General features: G+C 44.1%; 1 protein-coding gene and 1 non-coding gene across 7 annotated transcripts in view; both read left to right on the top strand.

The window, feature by feature from the left end:
- Positions 1-20939, top strand: part of FRMPD2 (FERM and PDZ domain containing 2) — a 217878-nt gene that overhangs the window by 47369 nt on the left and 149570 nt on the right. For all 6 annotated transcript variants that reach the window (XM_039911616.1, XM_039911615.1, XM_039911613.1 and 3 more), the window contains 7 exons: positions 1546-1720; positions 2157-2307; positions 3089-3227; positions 6011-6163; positions 11569-11751; positions 12727-12883; positions 19540-19750. In XM_039911616.1, the coding sequence (XP_039767550.1) occupies positions 1546-1720; positions 2157-2307; positions 3089-3227; positions 6011-6163; positions 11569-11751; positions 12727-12883; positions 19540-19750 (1169 nt within the window). The remainder of the gene's footprint in view (positions 1-1545; positions 1721-2156; positions 2308-3088; positions 3228-6010; positions 6164-11568; positions 11752-12726; positions 12884-19539; positions 19751-20939) is intronic.
- On the top strand, positions 1113-1171 carry MIR7432 (microRNA mir-7432). Its single transcript, NR_127422.1, is given in 1 exon segment — positions 1113-1171. It is a non-coding gene; the product is annotated as a microRNA mir-7432 (primary transcript).

Here is a 20939-nt window from a genome sequence, read left to right as displayed (position 1 = left end):
ATTTCAATATCCAATCTCCCCCCTAGACTGTGAGCCCTATGAGGGATAGAGACTGCATCCTACCTGACTATCTTGTATCTACTCTAACACTTGACACATAGTAAGAACTTAAGAAATACCGCAATTATTAAAACTGATGAACTGGTTTTGAGGACTTTCATGTACACTCTGGCTTTGGGTAGTGGGTTGCAAAGGTAATGAAAAGCTTCATTGTCTGGTGTTTGGATTATAAAGGAGTTCATCATAGAGGGATCCTTTTTCCTTTGACATTCATTCATTTAGTCATTTCTGAGTGCTTACTGTGTGCAGAGCACTGTACTGTGTGTGAAGCAGCGTGGCTGAGTGGAAAGAGCACAGGCTCAGGAGTCAAAGGTCATGGGTTTGAATCCCGGCTCCACCACTCAGCAGCTGTGTGAGTTGGGGCAAGTCACTTGACTTCTCTTTGCCTCAGTTGCCTCATCTCTAAAATGGGGATTAAGACTGTGAGCCCCATGTGGGACAACATGATAACCTTGTAACTACCCCACTGCTTAGAACAGTGATTAGCACATAGTAAGCACTTTACGAATGCCATTATTATTTTAGAGAAGCAGCGTGGCTTAGTGGCGAGAGCACGGGCTTGGGAGTCCGAGGTGGTGGGTTCTAATCCCAACTCCACCACTTAGCTGTGTGACTTGGGGCAAGTCACTTAACTTCTCTGTGCCTCAGTTACCTCATCTGTAAAATGAGGATTGAGACTGAGAGCCCCATGTGGGACAACCTGATTACCTTGTATCTACCCCAGTGCTTAGAACAGTGCTTGGCACATAATAAGCACTTAAATATCATCATTATTATTATTACTAAGCACTTAGGAGAGTACAGTAGAACAATAAACACACTCCCTGCCCACAATGAGCTTACACTCTAGAGGAGAATACTGATATTAATATAAAGAAATTACAGATATGTACTTAAGTTCTATGGGGCTGGGAGCAGGCATGAATTGGCTTGTTACCTCAGTCACTCGACAAGGTGAATCCCTTCATCTGTTCCTGGAGCGCAGTGTAAGGAGGAGTCACTGGAGAGAGAAACTAAAGGAAATCAGGAAATTCCAGGACTGCTCAATTTTCAGCAAATGAATATCTGTCCTGGAATTTCCTGATTTCCAGGACAGATATTGATTTGCTGAAAATTGAGGTAGAATTGGGCTGAGTCCATTTCCAGATTCTAATTCATCTCCTTATCTCTGAACCTTGGCTATGCACCGATTAGGGACATTCTTCTTCATACTGGGAGAATCTTGGCTGGGTTGGGAACCTTCATTACCATCATCTCGAAAGGCTCTACTGCAGTTTCATGATGAACAGTATTGGGTTGACTGTCAGTGCTGACAGGGAAGTGAATAAGTTATGAAGGGGAGATGTGCCAGGGAGGATGTTATACTGAGGATTTTAATGTGGATTTCTACAGAGGAGAGGGTGCGGTTTGAACTGCTCCATAAAACAATTCAGAACATGCTGCAAGACACGTACTTTCCGCTAATTGTTTTTCTTCTGTTTTCAGACAAAAAAGGGCAAATCTTACCCGTCTCAAAGAGACCTTTATGTAGTTCTGCTGAATGGACAATGCTTAGAGATGAAATGTGACAAGAAGTCCAAAACAAAAGATGTCCTTGATGCAGTTATAGCCTATATGAATCTGGTCGAACCCTTCTACTTTGGTTTAGCTTATGTGAAAGGTAAGTGCTCACTAAACACTAATTCTCTTCTAGGCAACAGGCAGATAATCATAATAATGATAATAGTAATATAATACTAAGCACTGGAAGACAGAGAACCTGGATTCTAATCCCAGCTCTGCCACTTGTCTTCTGTGTGACCATAATTATTATTAATAAGTGGCAGAGCCGGAATTAGAACCTATTACCTTCTGACTCCTAGGCTTGTGTTCGATTCCAGGCCCTTCAAAAACATAATCATGTTCCATATACATGCCTTAACAGGACAACGATATCTTCATAAGTACCGAAGCAGTGACAGGGATAGCAGGGGCAGAGCTTCACTGATGTTTTTCCCTCTTGCCATTATGTGACCTCCGACACGGGAACCCTTTGGCAAAGTCTTATTTTCTGCTCACTGTTTCCTTTCCCCAAACAATTGGTCTTCCCAATTTAGGAAATGAGTTCTTCTTTTTGGATGATGAGACTAAACTGTACAAAGTGGCACCAGATGGCTGGAATAACCAATCCAAAAAGAAAACTTCCATCGTCAACTTCACACTCTTTCTGAGGATAAAATTCTTCGTCAGCCACTTTAACACCATCCAGTAAGTGTTGTGTTTATCTTGATCTCCAACCCCAGGGATGTGAACATTAAACTCTACCCCAAAACCTTTCTCTTCGTCATTGCCCATCCACCTCTTCATCGGAGAGAAATTCCTTACTATCGGCTTTAACTCGGTCAATCACTTTACCCCCTCCTATCTTGCCTCGCTACTTTCATTCAGTAATATTTATTGAGCGCTTACTGTGTGCAGAGCACTGTACTTTCTACTACAACCCAGCCTACACACTTTGCGCCTCTCATGCCAACCTACTCACTGTACCTCAGTCTCGTCCCGTCTCACCACGGACCACTTGCCCACATCCTGTCTCTGGCCCGGAATGCCTTCCCTCTTCATATCTGACAGACTCTCCCCTCCTTTAAAATCTTACTGAAGGCACATCTCCAAGAGGCCTTCCCGGACTAAGCCCTCATTTCCTTTCCTTCCACTCCCTTCTGCATCGCCCTGATTTGTTCCCTTTATTCACTCATTCATTCATTGTTTTAATCATATTTACTGAGTGCTTACTGTGTACAGAGCACTGTCCTAAGCGCTTGGAAAGTACAATCTAACAATGTAGCAGACACATTCCCTGTCCACAATGAATTTACAATCGAGAGGGCTACGACGGATTGATTCCTGCCCCTTGACACATCTCCCATCAAATCATCACATTTCTACTGAGATTTTAGTCTGTTGGATGTTTTCTATCACCCGAGTGTCCCTGAAGGTTTGCTGCCATATGTCGTTTGGGGTCTGATTCTCCCTCTCTTTTGTTTCTCAGACACGACTTCACAAGGCATCAATTTTACCTGCAGCTTCGGAAAGATATTCTGGAGGAGAGAGTGTATTGCAGTGATGAGATGTTGTGGCAGCTTGGCTCACTGGCCTTACAAGCAGAATTTGGCAATTATACTGCAGAGGTACAATCAGGATGCTTCTGACCATCCGTCTATCCCTGGGCCGGGCGAGAAATGAAGGCAGAGTGATTCTAGCTTAAGTTGACTTAGTGGGCAGAGCACGGGCCTGGGAGGAGGAAGGACCTGGATTTTAATCCTGGCCTTACCACCTGTCCATTGTGTGACCTTAGGCAAGCCCACTTCTCTGGGCCTTAGGTCCCTCATCTGTAAAATGGGGATTAAAACCATGAGCCCCGTGTGGGACAGGGATTGCATTCAACCTGTATCTACCCCAGCACTTAGAACAGTGCTCTGCACATAGTAAGAACCTAACAAATACCAACATTATTATATCCATGTTCTTCGGCCCTTTTCTCTCCAAGAAGCATACAGTCCAGACACTACCGTGGCCTCTTTAGAGATCCTCATACTTCAGCCCAGTTAAAAGAGAAATAACATAGTCTAGTGGAAAGATCATGGGCCTGAGAGGCAGAGGACCTGAGTTGTAATTGTCGGGAAGCAGCGTGGCTCAGTGGAAAGAGCCTGGGCTTCGGGGTCAGAGGTCATGGGTTTGACTCCCGGCTCTGCCGCTTGTCAGCTGTGTGACTGTGGGCAAGTCACTTGACTTCTCTGTGCCTCAGTTACCGCATCCGTAAAATAGAGATTAACTGTGAGCCTCACGTGGGACAACCTGATTACCCTCTATCTACCCCAGCGCTTAGAACAGTGCTCTGCACATAGTAAGTGCTTAACAAATACCAACATTATTATTATTAATTCCAGCTCTGCCCCTTGCCTGCTGTTGGACCTTGGGTAAATCACTTAACATCTCTAGGTCTCAGTTTCCTCAGCTGTAAAATGGGAATCCAATGCCTGTTGTCCCTCCTACTTAGAATGTGATCACCTTGTGAGATGGACACTGCTTCCAAACTAACATCCATCTACCCTAGTGCTTAGAACAGTGCTTGACACACAGTAGGTGCTTAACAAATATCATTGAAAAAATTTGACCTCAAACAAATCGCTTTAGTTTCTTCTCTAAGAGGTACACTAGGTAACTGTTGAATTTTGAGCTTTGCAAATGGCTTCCTGGAGGCAATACTTTCCCAGAAATGTTTGTGATGAGTTTATAAGATAAAAGTTTAGAATGGTGAAAATATCTTCCCAGAGCCAAGGTAATGTCAGCCTTTTCCTTCTCCAGGTCCCAGTATGACGATTGTGAGGTCCAAATCTCAGGATCGGTTATAGCCAGGCTGAGTCAAGCCCTATATGAAAGAGGACCCAAGGGGACCTCATGAACCCAAGAACCACAGTGACCTAAAGTATCAAATTCTCACTTTAGTCAGGTGACAGGAGAATATTCTTATGGCATTCTATAAAATATTGGATGTGGTTTACATTTTCTTCTAAAGGAACAAGATAGGAAGTGGAGGACAAGTCATGTGGTTAAGTGGAAAGAGCATGGGCTTGGGAGTCAGCGGTCGTGTGTTCTAATCCCGGCTCTGCCACTTGTCATCTGGGTGACTTTGGGCAAGTCACTTAACTTGTCTGTGCCTCAGTTATTTCATCTTTAAAATGGGGATTAAGACTGTGAGCCCCACATATGTCAACCTGATTACCTTTTATCTACCCCAGCACTTAGAACAATGCTTGGCAAAGAGTAAGCGCTTAACCAATATCATTAATTTAATTTAATTCTTGCAGAACTCCAGTTTAAGGAAGCTGATCTTGGAGTACCAATGCAAAACAGACCATTTCTCCCAACACTGTGGAGTGCTGGGTACAAACGGGCTTGTTTTGTTAAACCAGAATGGCTCAGTGGAAAGAGCCCAGGCTTGGGAGTCAGAGGTCATGGGTTCCAATCCCGGCTCTGCCACTTGGCAGCTGTGTGACTGTGGGCAGGTCACTTAACTTCTCTGTGCCTTACTTACCTCATCTGTAAAGTGGGGATTAACTGTGAGCCTCACGTGGGACAACCTGATTACCCTGTATCTACCCCAGTGCTTAGAACAGTGCTCTGCACATGGTAAGCGCTTAACAAACACCAACATTATTATTATTATTGTTATTAAATACCTAAAACATTCTAGCAAAAACCCACAGTGAAAACACATGCTATGACAGAATTGGGTATAATACCCAGGTTATTCCTTCTCTTACTCTTTAGTTGTCCTACTGGATGAACAACATGAGCCTATTTGAAATGCACTGACCAAGGGAGATGTTCCCATGGAAATGGCTCTCTAAACCTCCCTTTGGGACCTCACTTGACATTAACAGCAGGCTTCTTCCCTCAGAATTCTGGATACAACCAAACCCCAGGAAGGTCTCACTTAAGGCTAAGTGGTACAATGCTTTTCTAGCATCCTCCATTTCTCTGGACTTGTAGGCTCCTCGTGGGCAGAGAATGTCTCTACCAATTCTATGTGATATTCCGCGATGTGCTTAGTACTGAAGCAGCCACAAGAAGCAGCGTGGCTTAATGGAAAAAGCATGGGCTTGGGATGCAGAGCTCACGGGTTCTAATCCCAGCTCTGCCATTTGTCAGCTGTGTGACTCTGGGCAAGTCACTTCACTTCTCTGTGCCTTAGTTACCTCATCTTTAAAATGGAGATTAAGACTGTGAGTCTCACCTGGGACAACTTGTTAAGTGTGTATCTACCCCAGTGCTTAGAACAGTGCTTGGCACATAGTAAGCACTTAAATGCCATTATCATTATTATTATCATTATTGTTGTAGTGCTCTGCAAACAGTAAGTGCTCAACAAATAAGATTAATCGATCGATCGATTTCCCGTTCCTCCAAGGTGCAGGATAGGAATTATTTTTGGATTGAAGACTACCTCCCGGCGAGTATGATCGAACGAGTGACCGCAAGCTATGCACAACAACAGATCTCAGAGATGCATCGTCTCCGCTGCCCTCTCTTTGTAGACGAAGCTGAACTGGAATTTTTAAAGGTATGGTGTGTTGTTACCTAAAAGAAAAACATCGTATTTTATTGTTCTGATTCATTCATTCATGCATTCATTCAATCATGTTTACTGAGCACTTACTGTGTGCTGAGCACTGTGCTAAGCGTTTGGAAAGTACAATTTGACAACAGATAGAGACAATCCCTACCCAACAATGGGCTCACAGTTCCAAACTTTTACCTTGCTGGTACAAGCTCTCATAATATCCCAACTGAATTATTGCGTCAGCCTTCTCTCTGATCTCCCATCCTCCTGTCTCTCCCCGCTCCAGTCTATTCTTCATTCTGCTGCCCGGATCATCTTCTTACAGAAATGCTCTGGGCTTGTCACTCCCCTCCTTAAAACCTCCAGTAGCTGCCTATCAAGCTTCGCGTGAAACAAAAACTCCTCACACTTGGCTTCAAAGCTCTCCATCCCTTTGCCCCCTCCTACGTCACCTCCCTTCTCTCTTTCTACTGCCCACCCCATACGCTCCGTTCCTCTGCCGCTCACCTCCTCACCATCCCCCATTCTCGCCTTTCCTGCCGTCGACCCCTGGGCCACGTCCTCCCATGGTCCTGGTCCTGGACTGCCCTCCCTCCTCACCTCTGCCAAACTAACTCTCTTCCCCTCTTCAAAGCCCTGCTGAGAGCTCACCTCCTCCAAGAGGCCTTCTCAGACTGAGCCCTCCCTTTCCCTCTGCTCCTCCTCCCCTCCCATTGCCCCTTCTCCCACCCTCTGCTCGTCCCTCTTCCCCTCCCCACAGCACTGTGCATATTTGTATATATTACTCTATTTTATTAATGATGTGTGTATATCTATGATTATATTTATCTTGATGATATTTACGCCAGACTGCTTGTTTTGTTTTGTTCTGTTTTGCTTTGTTGTCTGTCTCCCCCGTTTAGACTGCGAGCTTGTGGCTGGGCAGGGATTGTCTCTATCTGTTGCCAGATTGTACATTCCAAGCGTTTATTATGTGCTCTGAACATAGTAAGTGCTCAATAAATAACACTGAATGAATGAATGAATAGAAAGGGGGAGGTTCTGATGTTGCGGAGATTAAACTCTAAAGCCCTACAGTATTTCACATCTCTCTCCCCTTGGCTGACTCCCTCTTGCCTATCTGCTGTCTTCTCCCAGTACATCCAAACTCAGTCAACTGTATTTATTGAGCAGCTACTGTGTGCAGAGCACTGTACTAAGCACTTGGGAGAGTACAAAATAACAATAAACAGACACATTCCTTGCACAGAATGAGCTTACGGAGTCGGTGGTCTGTTTGTGTGGAAGACCCAAACAGAAATGAATCTTTGAGCAGTCCCTCCAGACTGTAAGCTCGTTGTGGGCAGGGAATGTGTCTACCTACTATAACAATTATACTGTTATATTGTAATCTCTTAAATGCTTAGTGCAGGGCAGTTTTAAACGATGGATAGAGCAGGTATCTTATCCCCATTTTACAGAAAAGGAAACCAAAGCATTATGTACCTGGGGGAGAGGGAAAAGAGGGAAAATCTCTTGTCTCCTTACTCATGCCATTTCCCAGGCTTGGCGCTCTCTCCCTCCCTCTTTTCCTCCCTCCCTTCATGAGACAGACTGCAGAGAGTCCCGTATTCAAAGCCCACCTACAATCCCACCTCTACCAGCCGGCTTTCCTCGATTATTTCCAACCATCCTGAGCCATATCATCCTTCCTGCCAATTTCAGACTTCTGAATGTATTTACCACCACCTAGCATTTATGTCTTTGTGTCCTCTTTATTTTGGTTCTCTCTAGTTGTAAATGGGTTTGTCTGTCTCCTCTGAGTAATTGGTTCCTGTAGGCAGGTAGTGTGTCACTTCATTATTCTGTAGTTCCCAAGCACTGCACCACTACTATTCATTCATTTATTCAATTGTAATTACTGAGCACTTACTGTGTGCAGAGCACTGAACTAAGAGCTTGGAAAGTACAATTCGGCAACAGATAGAGACTGTCCCTACCCAATGCTTACTGTTACTATCTCTGTTATTACTATAACTACAGTGTGAGGTGACATAAGAACCCAAGCCTGCTGACTCCTAGTTTAATGGTCTTTCACTAGGCCACACTGTCTTAATATATAATAATAATGTTGGTATTTATTAAGCGCTTACTATGTGCAGAGCACTGTTCTAAGCGCTGGGGTAGATACAGGGTAACCAGGTTGTCCCACGTGGGGTTCACAGTTTCAATCCCTATTTTACAGATGAGGGAACTGAGGCATAGAGAAGTTAAGTGACTTGCCCAAAGTCACACAGCTGGCAAGCGGCGGAGCGGAGATTCGAACCCATGACCTCTGACTCCCAAGCCCGGGCTCTTTCCACTCAGCCACACTGCTTCTATATGCCAGTTTGTGTTGGTTTAGGTTAATAAGCAGCCTGGTATAGTGGGTAGAGCATGGGCTTGGGATTCAGAAAGTCATGGGTTCTATTCCCTGCTCCTCCACTTGTCTGCTGTGTGACCTTGGGCAAATCAATTACTCTGAGCTTCAGTTCCTTCACCTGTGAAGTGGAGATTGAGATAGTGAGCCCTATGTGGGACAGAGACTGTCCCACCTGATTTGCTTGTATCCACCCCAGCGCTTAGTACAATGCCTGGCACATAGTAAATGCTTAACAAATGCTATTATTATTATCATTAAGTAAGTTGATGCAACATAACATCTGCTTAGCCAGTCTTCTTTGATTTACATTTTTTTATTTCTTATTTTATTTAAAGGCAGTGCCAGGCACTCGTCGAAGCACTAGGGGCTTAGTTAATCAAGTTGATCAAGGTAATCAAGTTGGAGACGGTTCCTGTCCCTGGTAGGGTACCCAGTCTTTATCCCCATTTTGAAGATGAGATAACTGAGGCACAGAGAAGTGAAGTGACTTGACCAAGGTCACACAACAGATATGAGAGGCAGAGCTCAGGTCCTTCGACTCCTGGGCCCACGCTCTCTCCACTTGGCTATGTTCCTTCTCCCCTTAGTGCAGGACATTCCCTGGAGCCAGCCACTGTCCTTTACTCACATCTTCACCTCGATCTCAGCACTTATATACGTCTATAATCTGCCATGTCCTCTTTTGTTCAGTCTTGCTTTTCCTTCTTCCTTCGGGACACGTCTGGATGTTTGGCCAATCCCTCAGACTAAATCTGTGCAAAACAGAACTCATCATCTTCCTACCCAAACCCTGTCCTCCTTCTGCCGTTCCCATTCCTGTAGACAGTACCACTATTCTCCCGATTTCACGAGGCCCCTACTATCTCAACTCGCTAAACTCCTACGACAACGCTACCTGCTCACTTGGGTCCTCTAATGCTAACCTTGTCACCGTACTCTCATCTCGTCTATCTTGCCGCCGATCTCTCACCCACATCCCGCCGCTGTCCTGGAAGTCCCTGGTCCTCCTCGTATCCAGCAGACAATTACTCCCTCCACGAGCAAGGCCTTACTGAAGGCACATCTCTTCCAAGAGACCTCCGATTATACCCTCCTTTCCTCTTCTCCCACTCCCTTCTGCATCACCTTGACTGGCTCCCTTGATTCATCCCTCCTGCCCCCATCCAGCCCCATGGCACTAATGTACAAATCTGTCTTTTTTATTTATTTATATTAATGTCCATCTCCTCCTCTAGCCTGTGAGTTCATTGTGGGCAGAGAATGTGTCTGTTATATTGTACTCTCCCAAGTGTTTAGTACAGTGCTCTGCACACAGTAAGCTCTCAATAAATACAATAGACTGACTAACTTTGCCATTATCCTCAAGTCATCCCTTTCATTCAACCCACATATTCAATGTCACCAAATATCACCAGTTCTATCTGCACGACATAACTGAAATCCATCCTGTCCTCTCATTCTACCACAGTGATGCAAGCGCTTATAGTATCCTGTTTTGACTAAGCATCAGCCTCCTCTCTGACCTCCATGCCTCCTATCACTTTCCTCTCTAGGCTATTCTTTGCTGTGCTGCCCAGGTCATTCTTTTTTTCTGAAAAAAACATTCAGTCCACATCTCCCCACTCTTCAAGAACCTCCAGTGGTGGCCTATCCACCTCTGCATCAAAGAGAAACTTTACCATAGACTTTAAAGTACTCAATCAAATTCAGAGAAGAAGTGTGGCTTAGTCGAAAGAGCCCGGGCCTGGGAATCAGAGGTCGTGGGTTCTAATTCCGGCTCTGCCACATATCAGCTGTGTGACTTTGGGCAGGTCATTTAACTTCTCCGTGCCTCAGTATCTCATCTGTAAAAAGAGTAGTAAAACTGTGAGCTTGATGTGGAACAATCTGATTACCCTGTATCTACCCCAGCGCTTAGAACAGTGCTTGGCACACAGTAAGTGCTTAACAATTACAATCATCATTATTATTATTTCCTCTTATCTTACATCTCTAAATTTCGTAGAACAGCTCAGCCTGCACTTTTCATTACACTAGTATCTGCTTCCTCACTGTGCCTCAGTCAATCAGTGGTAGTGATTGAACACTTACTATATGCAGACCACTGTACTAAGCATTTGGGATATTACAATACAACAGAATTAGCAGACACGTTCCCTATCTATAGCAAGTTTACATTCTAGAGAATTTAGTCTAGAGTCTACAGTTTAGCCTAGAATCTAATCTCATCTATCTCACCATCTAGTCCTTTCCCATATTTTTCCTCTGATCTGGAACTTCCTCCCTCCCCATATATACCAGGTCTCCACTCTACCTACCTTCAAAGCCTAATTAGTATGACATCTCTCTCAAAAATCCCTGATCCTCTATGTGTCTGCTGTATGACCTTGAGCAAATCACTTTACTTCTCTGTGCCTCAGTTACGTCATCTGTAAAATGGAGATTAAGACTGTGAGCCCTATTTGGGACACGAACTGCGTCCAACCTGTAACCCGATTAGCTTGTATTTACATTAGCGCTCAGTACACTGCCCGGCACATAGTAAGCTCTTACATGCCATTAAAAAAAAGAAGACTTCTCCGATTAAGCCCTCTTTCCCCCAACCCTTTCTCCCTTTTGTACCACCTATGGAATTGGATTTGTACTTTTTAAGCAGCTGGATATTCACCACCACCTTCAGTCCCACAACACTTCTGTACATATCCATAATTCATCTTAATGTCGGTCACCTCCTAGACTGTGAGCTCCTTGTGGGCAGGGATTATGTCTATCAACTCAATTACACTGTATTTTCCCAAGCACTTAGTAGAGAGTTCTGCAAGCAGTAAGGACACAAATGTGATTGATTAGTTGACTGTTTGACTTTGCATCAGAGGAGTAAATTTAGCTGCTAAATTCAGCAAGAAACTTAGGAGAGTTGACTGTTATTTAAATACAAAAAGAAAGTGTTATATCCCAAACAGGTGACCGATATTTTCTAATCTGGACAGTGCATTCTTTTCAGATGACCCAGCAACTTCCAGAATATGGAGTGCTCTTTTATCGAGTTTTCCAAGAGAAGAGACTGTTAGGGGAGATGATTTTGGGGATTTGTGCCAAAGGCATTATCGTATATGAAATAAGAAACAGCAGCAGAATTGCGAGCTTACGATTCCAGTGGCAAGAAGCGGAGAAAATTTACACCCACGTAAGTGCGGTTCAGTGGAGTCTAATTATTTTCTTTATTTGCTCTCTGTCTGTGACCTTTTTGAATAAGGACTAAAAAACCCATTTCCCCTAGAGTGCTCATACGATCATTCTTTGGCATGCTGATGGCTTTGTTTTTTGCAGACTCCTTTTCCGTTTATATATTTGTCTCTCGGGATCAGTCAGTAGCACTTATTGAGTTCCTGTTATGGGTAGAACGCTGCACTGAGCTGTCAGTGCGATCTTTCTGAAACCTGTGCTCAATGAGAACAGTTCCTTTTCTGTTCTCTTTCTTCCAAGCTGCCCTGTCTATTGCTGTTGGTGCTTAACCGGCCATTACTTCACCACATTGTCTGAAATGATGCCTAATTATACCTTTAAACGATTTCTCTCCTTTACTGCTTACATATATGCCATTTCAACTCACTATACCTCAACTGCTAGGGTTTGGCTGAAGAGTAAAGACAAGGGCCACATAGTTCTGTGACAGCTCTCAACTTTTTGTCAATAATAATCGTTGGTTGTGTGTAGCATTTACTAGTACTACTATTATTCATTCATTCAATCGTATTTATTGAGTGCTTACTGTGTGCAGAGCACTGTACTGCCATTAAATGCAGAGAAACCTAGATAATTGGATCAGATTCACTTCCTGTCTCCCACAGAGTTCAGAGTTGAAGAAAGAAAATGAATATCAAGTGCTTAAAGGGTACAGATTCAAGTGCATAGTCGACACCAAAGGGAGAGGGGGAAATGAGGGCTTAGTTGGGTAAGGCCTTTTGGAGGAGATGGAATTTTAATAAGACTTGGAAGTGGGGAGAATGACAAAGAAAGACAATAAGTCTTGCAGTGTCTGGGAGAGAGAATTTTGGAATGCCTTGCTAGTGCTCAAGAGAAAAGTGTTCAAAGATAGCTAATTGAAATGAATCACAGACATGAGAGCCACACCTGAGATTCATGGGTTTGCCTTCTTTAGCGAAAGAAGTTCACTGTTGAGAGCCGCTTCAGTGGGAAAAAGCACACTTTTGTCACGGATACTGCCAAGACGTGCAAGTATTTACTGGACCTCTGCTCTGCCCAGCACAAATTTAATGCTCAGATGGGCTCTGGCCACTTTTATAGAGCCTCTTCAGGTGAGTTAATGTTTTAGTCCCTACTCTGAGACACTATAGTAACTGTATGAATGGCAATTTTAGAAATGTTATATCGCAACATCAGAAACGGAAGGTGTGGGAAAACTCACACTTGTGTGGTCAGGATGTCTGTCCATGTGTTTGACTACCTCCTTCTCTGTCTCCCTCCCTCCTTTCAGCATGGTCTAGTGAAAAGAGCCCCAAACTGGGATTCATTGCTATGGGAAGACTCTCTGCTGTGTGATGGGGTATAAGTCATTTAACCACTCAGGGACTCAGTTTCCTCCTCCCCAAAATGTAGAAAAAGCAAACACCTGTTCTCCCAATCTCTTAGACTGTGACCCTGAATAGAGAAGCAACGTGGCTCAGTGGAAAGAGCACAGGCTTTGGAGTCAGGGCTCATGAGTTCGAATCCCAGCTCTGCCACTTGTCGGCTGTGTGACTGTGGGCAAGTCACTTAACTTCTCTGTGCCTCAGTTCCCTCATCTGTAAAATGGGGATTAAGACTGGGAGCCCCACGTGGGACAACCCGATTCCCCTATGTCTACCCCAGCGCTTAGAACAGTGCTCGGCACATAGTAAGCGCTTAACAAATACCAACATTATTATTATTATTATTATGTGGGACAGGCACTGCGTCCAATCTGATTCTCTTGTATCTACCCCAGAGCTTAACCCAGAGTGGGTAAACAGTAAGCTCTGAATACGATGTTGCTGTTGTCTTATCCTGTCAAGTCGTGTCCGACCCACAGCGACGCCATGGACACATCTCTCCCAGTATGTCCCACCTCCGTGTACAATCATTCTGGTAGTGGATCTGCAAAGAGTTTTTTTGGTAAAAGTACAGACGCAGTTTACCGTTGCTTCCTTGTGTGCAGTAAACCTGAGTCTCTGCTGTCGACTCTTTCCCATGCCGCTGCTGCCCAGCATGGGTGAGTTCTGACTTGTAGCAGATTGCCTGCCACTCGCTAACCACTGCCCAAGCTAGGAATGGAATGGATAAGCCTAGCTTGACTCTCCTTCCCATAGTCGAGACTGGCAGAGTACAGGAAACTCTCCAGGTGTGACCCTGAGAGGTGTCTGACTACATACCATCATCTTTATCACGTCCCCCTCCCTCCTCCAGGAGCAAAGTTCGAGATCTTGGATGCTCCCTCAGGAAATTGTCCTGTTCTCTAGGAAGATCCCAGTGGAATTTGCTTTGTAAGCTGAGGCTAACCAGGCACGAGCCAATTCTCCGTAACCCATCACTGTAGAGAGATAGCGGCTCCAGTTTGATGGCAGCAGGTGGAAGCAAGAATTGTGATGAGCGACTCATAGCTATCTAGGCTGTGAGGTTGGTGTGGGCAGGGATTGTCTCGATTGCTGAATTGGACTTTCCAAGCACTTAGTACAGTGCTCTGCACACAGAAAGTGCTCAAATACGATTGAATGAATGAATGAATGAATAAAAGGAATCCTGTTGACCCTCCACTGGATTTCAGATACCTGGATTTAAAAATTTTATTTCTCACTGCCTTCTAGAGATTATTAATGTATTTTCATCCCTAACCCTTTTAGAATTGAGCTATCAAAATGACACCATTTCTCTCCAACATGCAAATGGGGAACAGATAGGGTTCAAGTCTTTCTTCCCTGTGTCATTTGATACTGGGGAGAGGGGAAAAGCTGTTCTTCTCTCCCTAGGAAGAGGGGGTCTTAAACAGAATCAGATCCATCCATAGTTCAGGGAGTCAGAAGGTCATGGATTCTAATTCCAACTCTGTCATTACTCCGCTGTGTGGTCTTGGGCAAGTCACTTCACTTATCTGTGCCTCAATTACCTCATCTGTAAAATGGGGATTTAGACTATGAGCCCCACATGGGAGAGGGACTGTGTCCAATCTGATTTGCTTGCATTCACCCCAGCGGTTAGTTCAGGGCCTCGAACATAGTAAGCACTTAACAAATACCACAATTATTATTGTTGTTATTATTATTATGATTACCAACTGCTTCCTTCCTGTCTACCTTCCAGTGGGGAGACCAGGATACCTATTCGTACAGATAATTTTCAGATTGCTTTCACTTACCTCTCTGCAAATAATGGCCCTGTGCCCAGGACTGGAATTGCTTTCCAACAAAATTTTGGAAGTATATTTTATGCCAGGCTAGGGCCCAGAGGATATGGGAATAAAAGGGTAAAGCCATTTAAATCCCAAAGAACATTTGCAGTTTAGATGCTAGATATGCTTTCCTCACTATGCTCATTCTTTTTCAATATGCTCTTGCTTCAGTTGAGGCTGAACTCCACCAAAATCTCTTCAGTTGACCTTCAAAGAGACCTCTTGAGGAAAGAAAAACCTAAGGAAAGCTGGGATGACAAATCTTAGGCTCAGTGAGGCAATTTTACTTCCTTGCCTAATCCTGCTCCCAATCCCTTTCCCATCCCATCACTTTCTACCCCCAGTTCTCTGAGTAAAATCATCCTGAACCCTTCCTTCTCCCCCCGACCTAGCCTGCTTCTCCTACAGAAAAAGTCTCAGCTCCAAAGACGGGCAGGGAGTTCTCTGGGGCAGCATTGGTCTAAAATGTTCTGGGGGAATGAATGGTCTTCTTTACTGGGGGAGGCAATGTAGCCTAATGGAAAGAGCACAGATGCCGGAGTTCTGTTGCACCACCCGTAAGCTGCATGACCCTCAATTGACTTCCCTGTGCCTCAGTTTCCTCATCTGTAAAATGGGGATTAAATACCACTCTCTCTCCTTCTTATGCTGTTTGACCCAGAGGGGTCAGGGATGAGTCCAGTATTATTATTTTGTATCTACCCCAACACTTAGCACAATGCTTGGCATGTAGTAAGCACCGAGGAAGTATTATTTTTATTATTATTATGGTTACTAATGCTAGAGGCCCCCAGGCAAAGATCAAAGTCAGCCTTAGAAGTAGAATTTCAATTTCCTTCACCTTTGTAAGGGAATCGTTTGACCCTTGAATGGGGAAAATGGGAGTAGTCAATAAGCTTGATCCCTTTACTTTGCAGCTGAGTGAGAGCTGGATGTGAAAATTGAACATATCAAGAAGACCCAGTCTTTTCTCTGGGTAACCAGACATTTCTGTTGAGTAATGAGCAGAATGTCTTTATCCTTTCTTCTAGAGATAATCATCATCATCACTGAGCTCATAACTAGCTTACAGTGTGTTTTTTATGGTATTTAAGTGCTTACAATGGGTCAGGCACTGTTTTAAGTGCTGGGGTAGATAAGAGATGATCAGGTTGGACATAGTCCCTGTCCCTCATGGGGCTCGCAGTCTTAGTCTCATTTTGCAGATGAGGTAACTGGGGCACAGAGAAGTGAAGTGACTTGCCCAAGGTCACACAGCAGAAAAGTGGTGGAGCTGTGATTAGAACTCAGGTCCTTCCGACTCCCAGGCTCATGTTCTATCCACAAGACCATGCTGTTTCTCTGTCTAATGAATTTCTTAACTGCTACATCAGGTTAATCCAACACCTATTCCCACCCTTGGTAATTCACTTTGTGCCTTATGCTCTGCTGGGCCCAGAAACCACCTCTACTTTGGCCTATTAACTCTGAAAACCTCACTGGACCTAGATGAAAACAACTGGCTATGGGTTTGGAGTAGAAGTTTGGACATTCCTGCTTGGAAACATGATCTTTCACCTCTCTGTAAGATGGAAACTTCACCGCTTATCATTTTAAATTAGATCTTTTATTTCTTTGCAGCAAATTGGGTCATTCTAGTGTAGTGGCAATAATAGTTTTAATTGTCTTACTGTGTGAAAAGCATAGTACTAAACCCTGGGAATGAATACACTGATAGAAATTTAGTCAGAGTTCTTATCCCTTGTCGGGCTCACAATCCAAGAATGTAAGTGGGGGAGGATGTGCTGGAGACAAGACATATCAGTGATGGAATAATAAAACACTAGAACAGCATAAAACACAAAGACAGATTCACAGATTGAAAACAAAAATCAGTTGGGTGCAGTGGTTAGAGGAGAAGAATTTCAGGCTCCTTGTGGTTTAGAGTCCAAGTCCCAGCCGCAGCAACCATTACAGCAGCCATCAGACTTCCCCAGCTTTCATAGAGGCCTCATAATAATAATAATGTTGGTATTTGTTAAGCGCTTACTATGTGCCAAGCACTGTTCTAAGCGCTGGGGTAGACACAGGGGAATCAGGTTGTCCCAGGTGGGGCTCACAGTCTTAATCCTCATTTTACAGATGAGGTAACTGAGGCACCGAGAAGTTAAGTGACTTGCCCAAAGTCACCCAGCTGACTTGTGGCCGAGCCGGGATTCGAACCCATGACCTCTGACTCCAAAGCCCGTGCTCTTTCCACTGAGCCACTCTGCTTCTCTAATGCCTCATGCTCTGGGCATTTTTCTTTTTCCTGCTACAGTGGAAGAAAGGATGGAATAGAGTTTCCTTGATGGCATGGAAGAGAAGAGATAGTACCAGTTTCCAGCAAGGCACCCTGGCTACCACAGAACATTTTGGGGGCAGAAGGGAATGATGATAATAATAATAATAATAATTGTATTTAAGCACTTAACTATGTGCCAGAAAATGTACTAAGCGCTGGGGTGTATACAAGCAGATCGGGTTGGACACAGTCCCTGCCCCATGTGGGGCTCACAGTCTCAATCCCCATTTTCCAGATGAGGTAACTGAGGCCCAGAGCAGTGAAGTGACTTGCCCAAGGTCACACAGCAGACAAGTGACAGAGCTGGGATTAGAACTGATGATCCTCTGACTCCCAGGCCTGGGCTCTGTCTGCTATGCCATGCTGAAGGCTGTTGTTACCATGGTTGCTTGGCTCGAATGAGTTGTGGAATGCCCTTCGTGAAAAAATCTGCACTTTTGTGCTGGCTTTATTTTCCTGCTGCCTCAGTGTACATGATATGATATTTTGTAACAGATTCTACTTGTACAGTACCTTCATTTGCCTTGTGGTTCTATCCCAAAATGCTCAAACTATTTCACGTATTACTTTAATCCTTAGTCTATTAATTTTAAATATTCTACGCGATCAAGCGGTACTACATTTGTCCCAATTTAAATGAGAAGGAAGTCACATCTCCCTCTTTAAAATTTAGAAGGACACATTCACTATGTAGTTGAGTATTCCAGAAACTGAATTATGATATTTTGAAGACTTTTTTTCTATCTATGGAACCACCTTTCTTCCCCCCAAATAACCCTGGAACTGCTGACCTCCCAGCCAACCTTTACAACTGGGGAGTGAGAGATTCCTCAATCTTGTTGGTTCTAGAAACCAGAGGATGAGTTCTGAACTGCTCTGATATCTAACCTAGATGTTTGTCTTATGCTATTATTGTTTTTTTTTTAATCTCCCCATAACAAAGGTATAGGAAATGAATATTCGTAAAGAAATATATATATGTATATTCATTAATACATTACATTAACATATATATATATATATATCTTATATATCACTGTGAGCCCCATGTGCATTACATAGAAAAGCAGTGTGGCTCAGAGTACGGGCTTGGGAGTCAGAAGTCATGGGTTCGAATCCCAGATCTGCCACTTGTCAGCTGTGTGACTGTGGGCAAGTCACTTAACTTCTCTGTGCCTCCGTTACCTCATCTGTAAAATGGGGATGAAGACTGTGAGCCTCAAGTGGGACAACCTGATTACCCTGTATCTACCCCAGTGCTTAGAACAGTGCTCTGCACATAGTAAGCGCTTAACAAATACCAACATTATTATATATGTATATAATGTAATATATGTAGCAAATGTATACATGCATCTATATGGTAATAATAAAAATAATAATAATGGTATTTGTTAAGCACTTAATAAGTGCCAGGCACTATACTAAGTGCTGGGTTGGATCCAAGAAAAGTGGTTCGGATATTGTGAGCCCCATCTGGGATAGGGACAATCTCAATCTCCATTTTGCAGTTGAGGTAATTTAGGCACAGAGAAATGAAGTGACTTGTCTAAGGTCACCTAGCAGACAAATGACAGGGCTGGGATTAGAACCCATGGTCTTCTGACTCCCAGGCCCATGCTCTATCCACCACACCATGCTGCTTCCTCCAACAATAATAATAATAATAATGGTATTTGTTAAGTGCTTACTGTGTGCCAGGAATTGTCCTAAGTGCTAAGCAAATCAGATTGGACACAGCCCCTGTCCCACATGGGACTCAGAGTCTCAATCCCCTCATTTTATGGAGGAGGAAACTGAGGCACAGAGAAGTGAAGTGTCTTGCCTCAGGCCACCCAGCAGATGAGTGGCAGAGTCTGGATTCAAACCCATGACCTTCTGACTTCCAGGTTGTGCTCTCTCCACTATGCCTTGTTACATTCACATATAGTAATAAATGTATTACAATATAGATGATGTGTATATGTGGCCTAGCCATAAACATACAAATCAAAGCATAGCTAACTCCTATGATAAAAATCGTCGCCATCCTATCTCTCTTTTTATAGCAAGCAGCAGATGGGTTCAATTCACAATTGTCTTCCTTTTTTAAGAAATACGACCACAGCTTTTTGTACAGCTCTTTTTTCGTTTTATTACAGGTTCGTGAGGAGCCTAGTTTATTGTTCATCATAAGAAAAGTAATAACCCATGGGTTGATATCAGTGTATTTATCTTCTTTAATCCAGAGGACCATAAATTCTTGGAAACAGTGCAGTCCAACTCCGCCTTGGCGTCTCGACAGGAGCATCTGGCCTTGGTTCGGAGATTGTCTCGCTCGGAAAATGGGCTGTTGGGGTCCAAGAAGGAAACTACATCCGCCAGTCTGATGAGCAAATCTTGTGATAACCTCAGTGAAGGAACCGGTAATGGGATAGGAAAAGACAGCGATGAAGGCAGGTGGGTTTGAATCCCTCTTTTGAGCCTGGAACACTCTCCCGCTTCACAACGACAGATCATTACTCTCCCCCGTTTCAAAGCCTTAGTAAAGGCACATATCACCCAAGAGGCCTTCCTTCCCCCACTAAGCCCTCACTTCCTCTTCTCCCATTCCCTTCTGCGTCACCCTGACTTACTCCCTTTATTCATCTCCCGTTCCCAGCCCCACAACGCATAGCTGGAATTTATTCATTTATATTGTTGTCTAGATTGTAAGCTCATTACCGTTGAGGAGCTATCACTTGATTTGTTGAAAGCAGGTGAAATGAATCTTGGAGGATCCAGATAAATGGAACCTCACTGAAACTGGAATATATCTCTCATTCTATTGTACTTTAGAGGGCCTGGAGCCATAGGACCAAATTTTCTTAGTAGTAACTCTAGTTGTAGTAACATTTCTTGAATGCCCACTTTGGTGTGCTGTACTGTACTAGGACCTCTCTTAGGGTCACACCTGGAGAGTTTCCAGGACTCTACTAGTCGTGGCTACGGGAGGGAGAGTCAAGCAGAGGCCTGTCCATCCCATTCTAGCCTGGCCAGTGGCTAGCGAGTAGAAGGCAATCTTCTACAAGTCAAAAGTCACCCGCGCTGGGCAGCAGCGGCATGAGAGAGAGTTGAGGGTGAGTTGACGGCGCAGAAGGAGGCAGTGGTAAACCACTTCCGGATTTTTCCCAAGAAAAGTCTTTGGTCACATTACCAGAATGATTGCAGATGGAGATGGGACATTCTGGCAGAGATGTGTCCATGGAGTCGCTATGGGTCGGAGACGACTCGAAGGTATAAGACAAGACTGTACTAGGTGGTTGGGAAGTACAGAATAACCAAGTGGCATCTTCCCTGCCTACAAGGAACTTACACTTGAATAATAAAATAAATATATAAATTAATAGTATATTTTTAGGCACTTACAATGTGCCAGACACTGTACTAAACCCTGGGGTGGGCATAAGCAAATTGGATTGAACACAGTCCTTGTCCCAAGTGGGGCTCAGCCTTAATCCTCATTTTACAGATGTGGTGAGTGAGGTGCAGAGAAGTGAAATGATTTGCTCAAGGTCTCACAGCGGACAAGTGGCCTAACTGGGATTGGAACCCAGGTCTTTCTAACTCTCAGGCCCGTATTCTATCCGCTAGGCCACTCTGCTTGGAG

The sequence above is a fragment of the Ornithorhynchus anatinus genome, chromosome 3 (genome assembly GCF_004115215.2).
Source record: "Ornithorhynchus anatinus isolate Pmale09 chromosome 3, mOrnAna1.pri.v4, whole genome shotgun sequence".
Classification (NCBI taxonomy): Eukaryota; Metazoa; Chordata; class Mammalia; order Monotremata; family Ornithorhynchidae; genus Ornithorhynchus; species Ornithorhynchus anatinus.
Note: the sequence above shows the minus strand (reverse complement) of the source record. Positions and strands in the feature narration are given on the sequence as shown.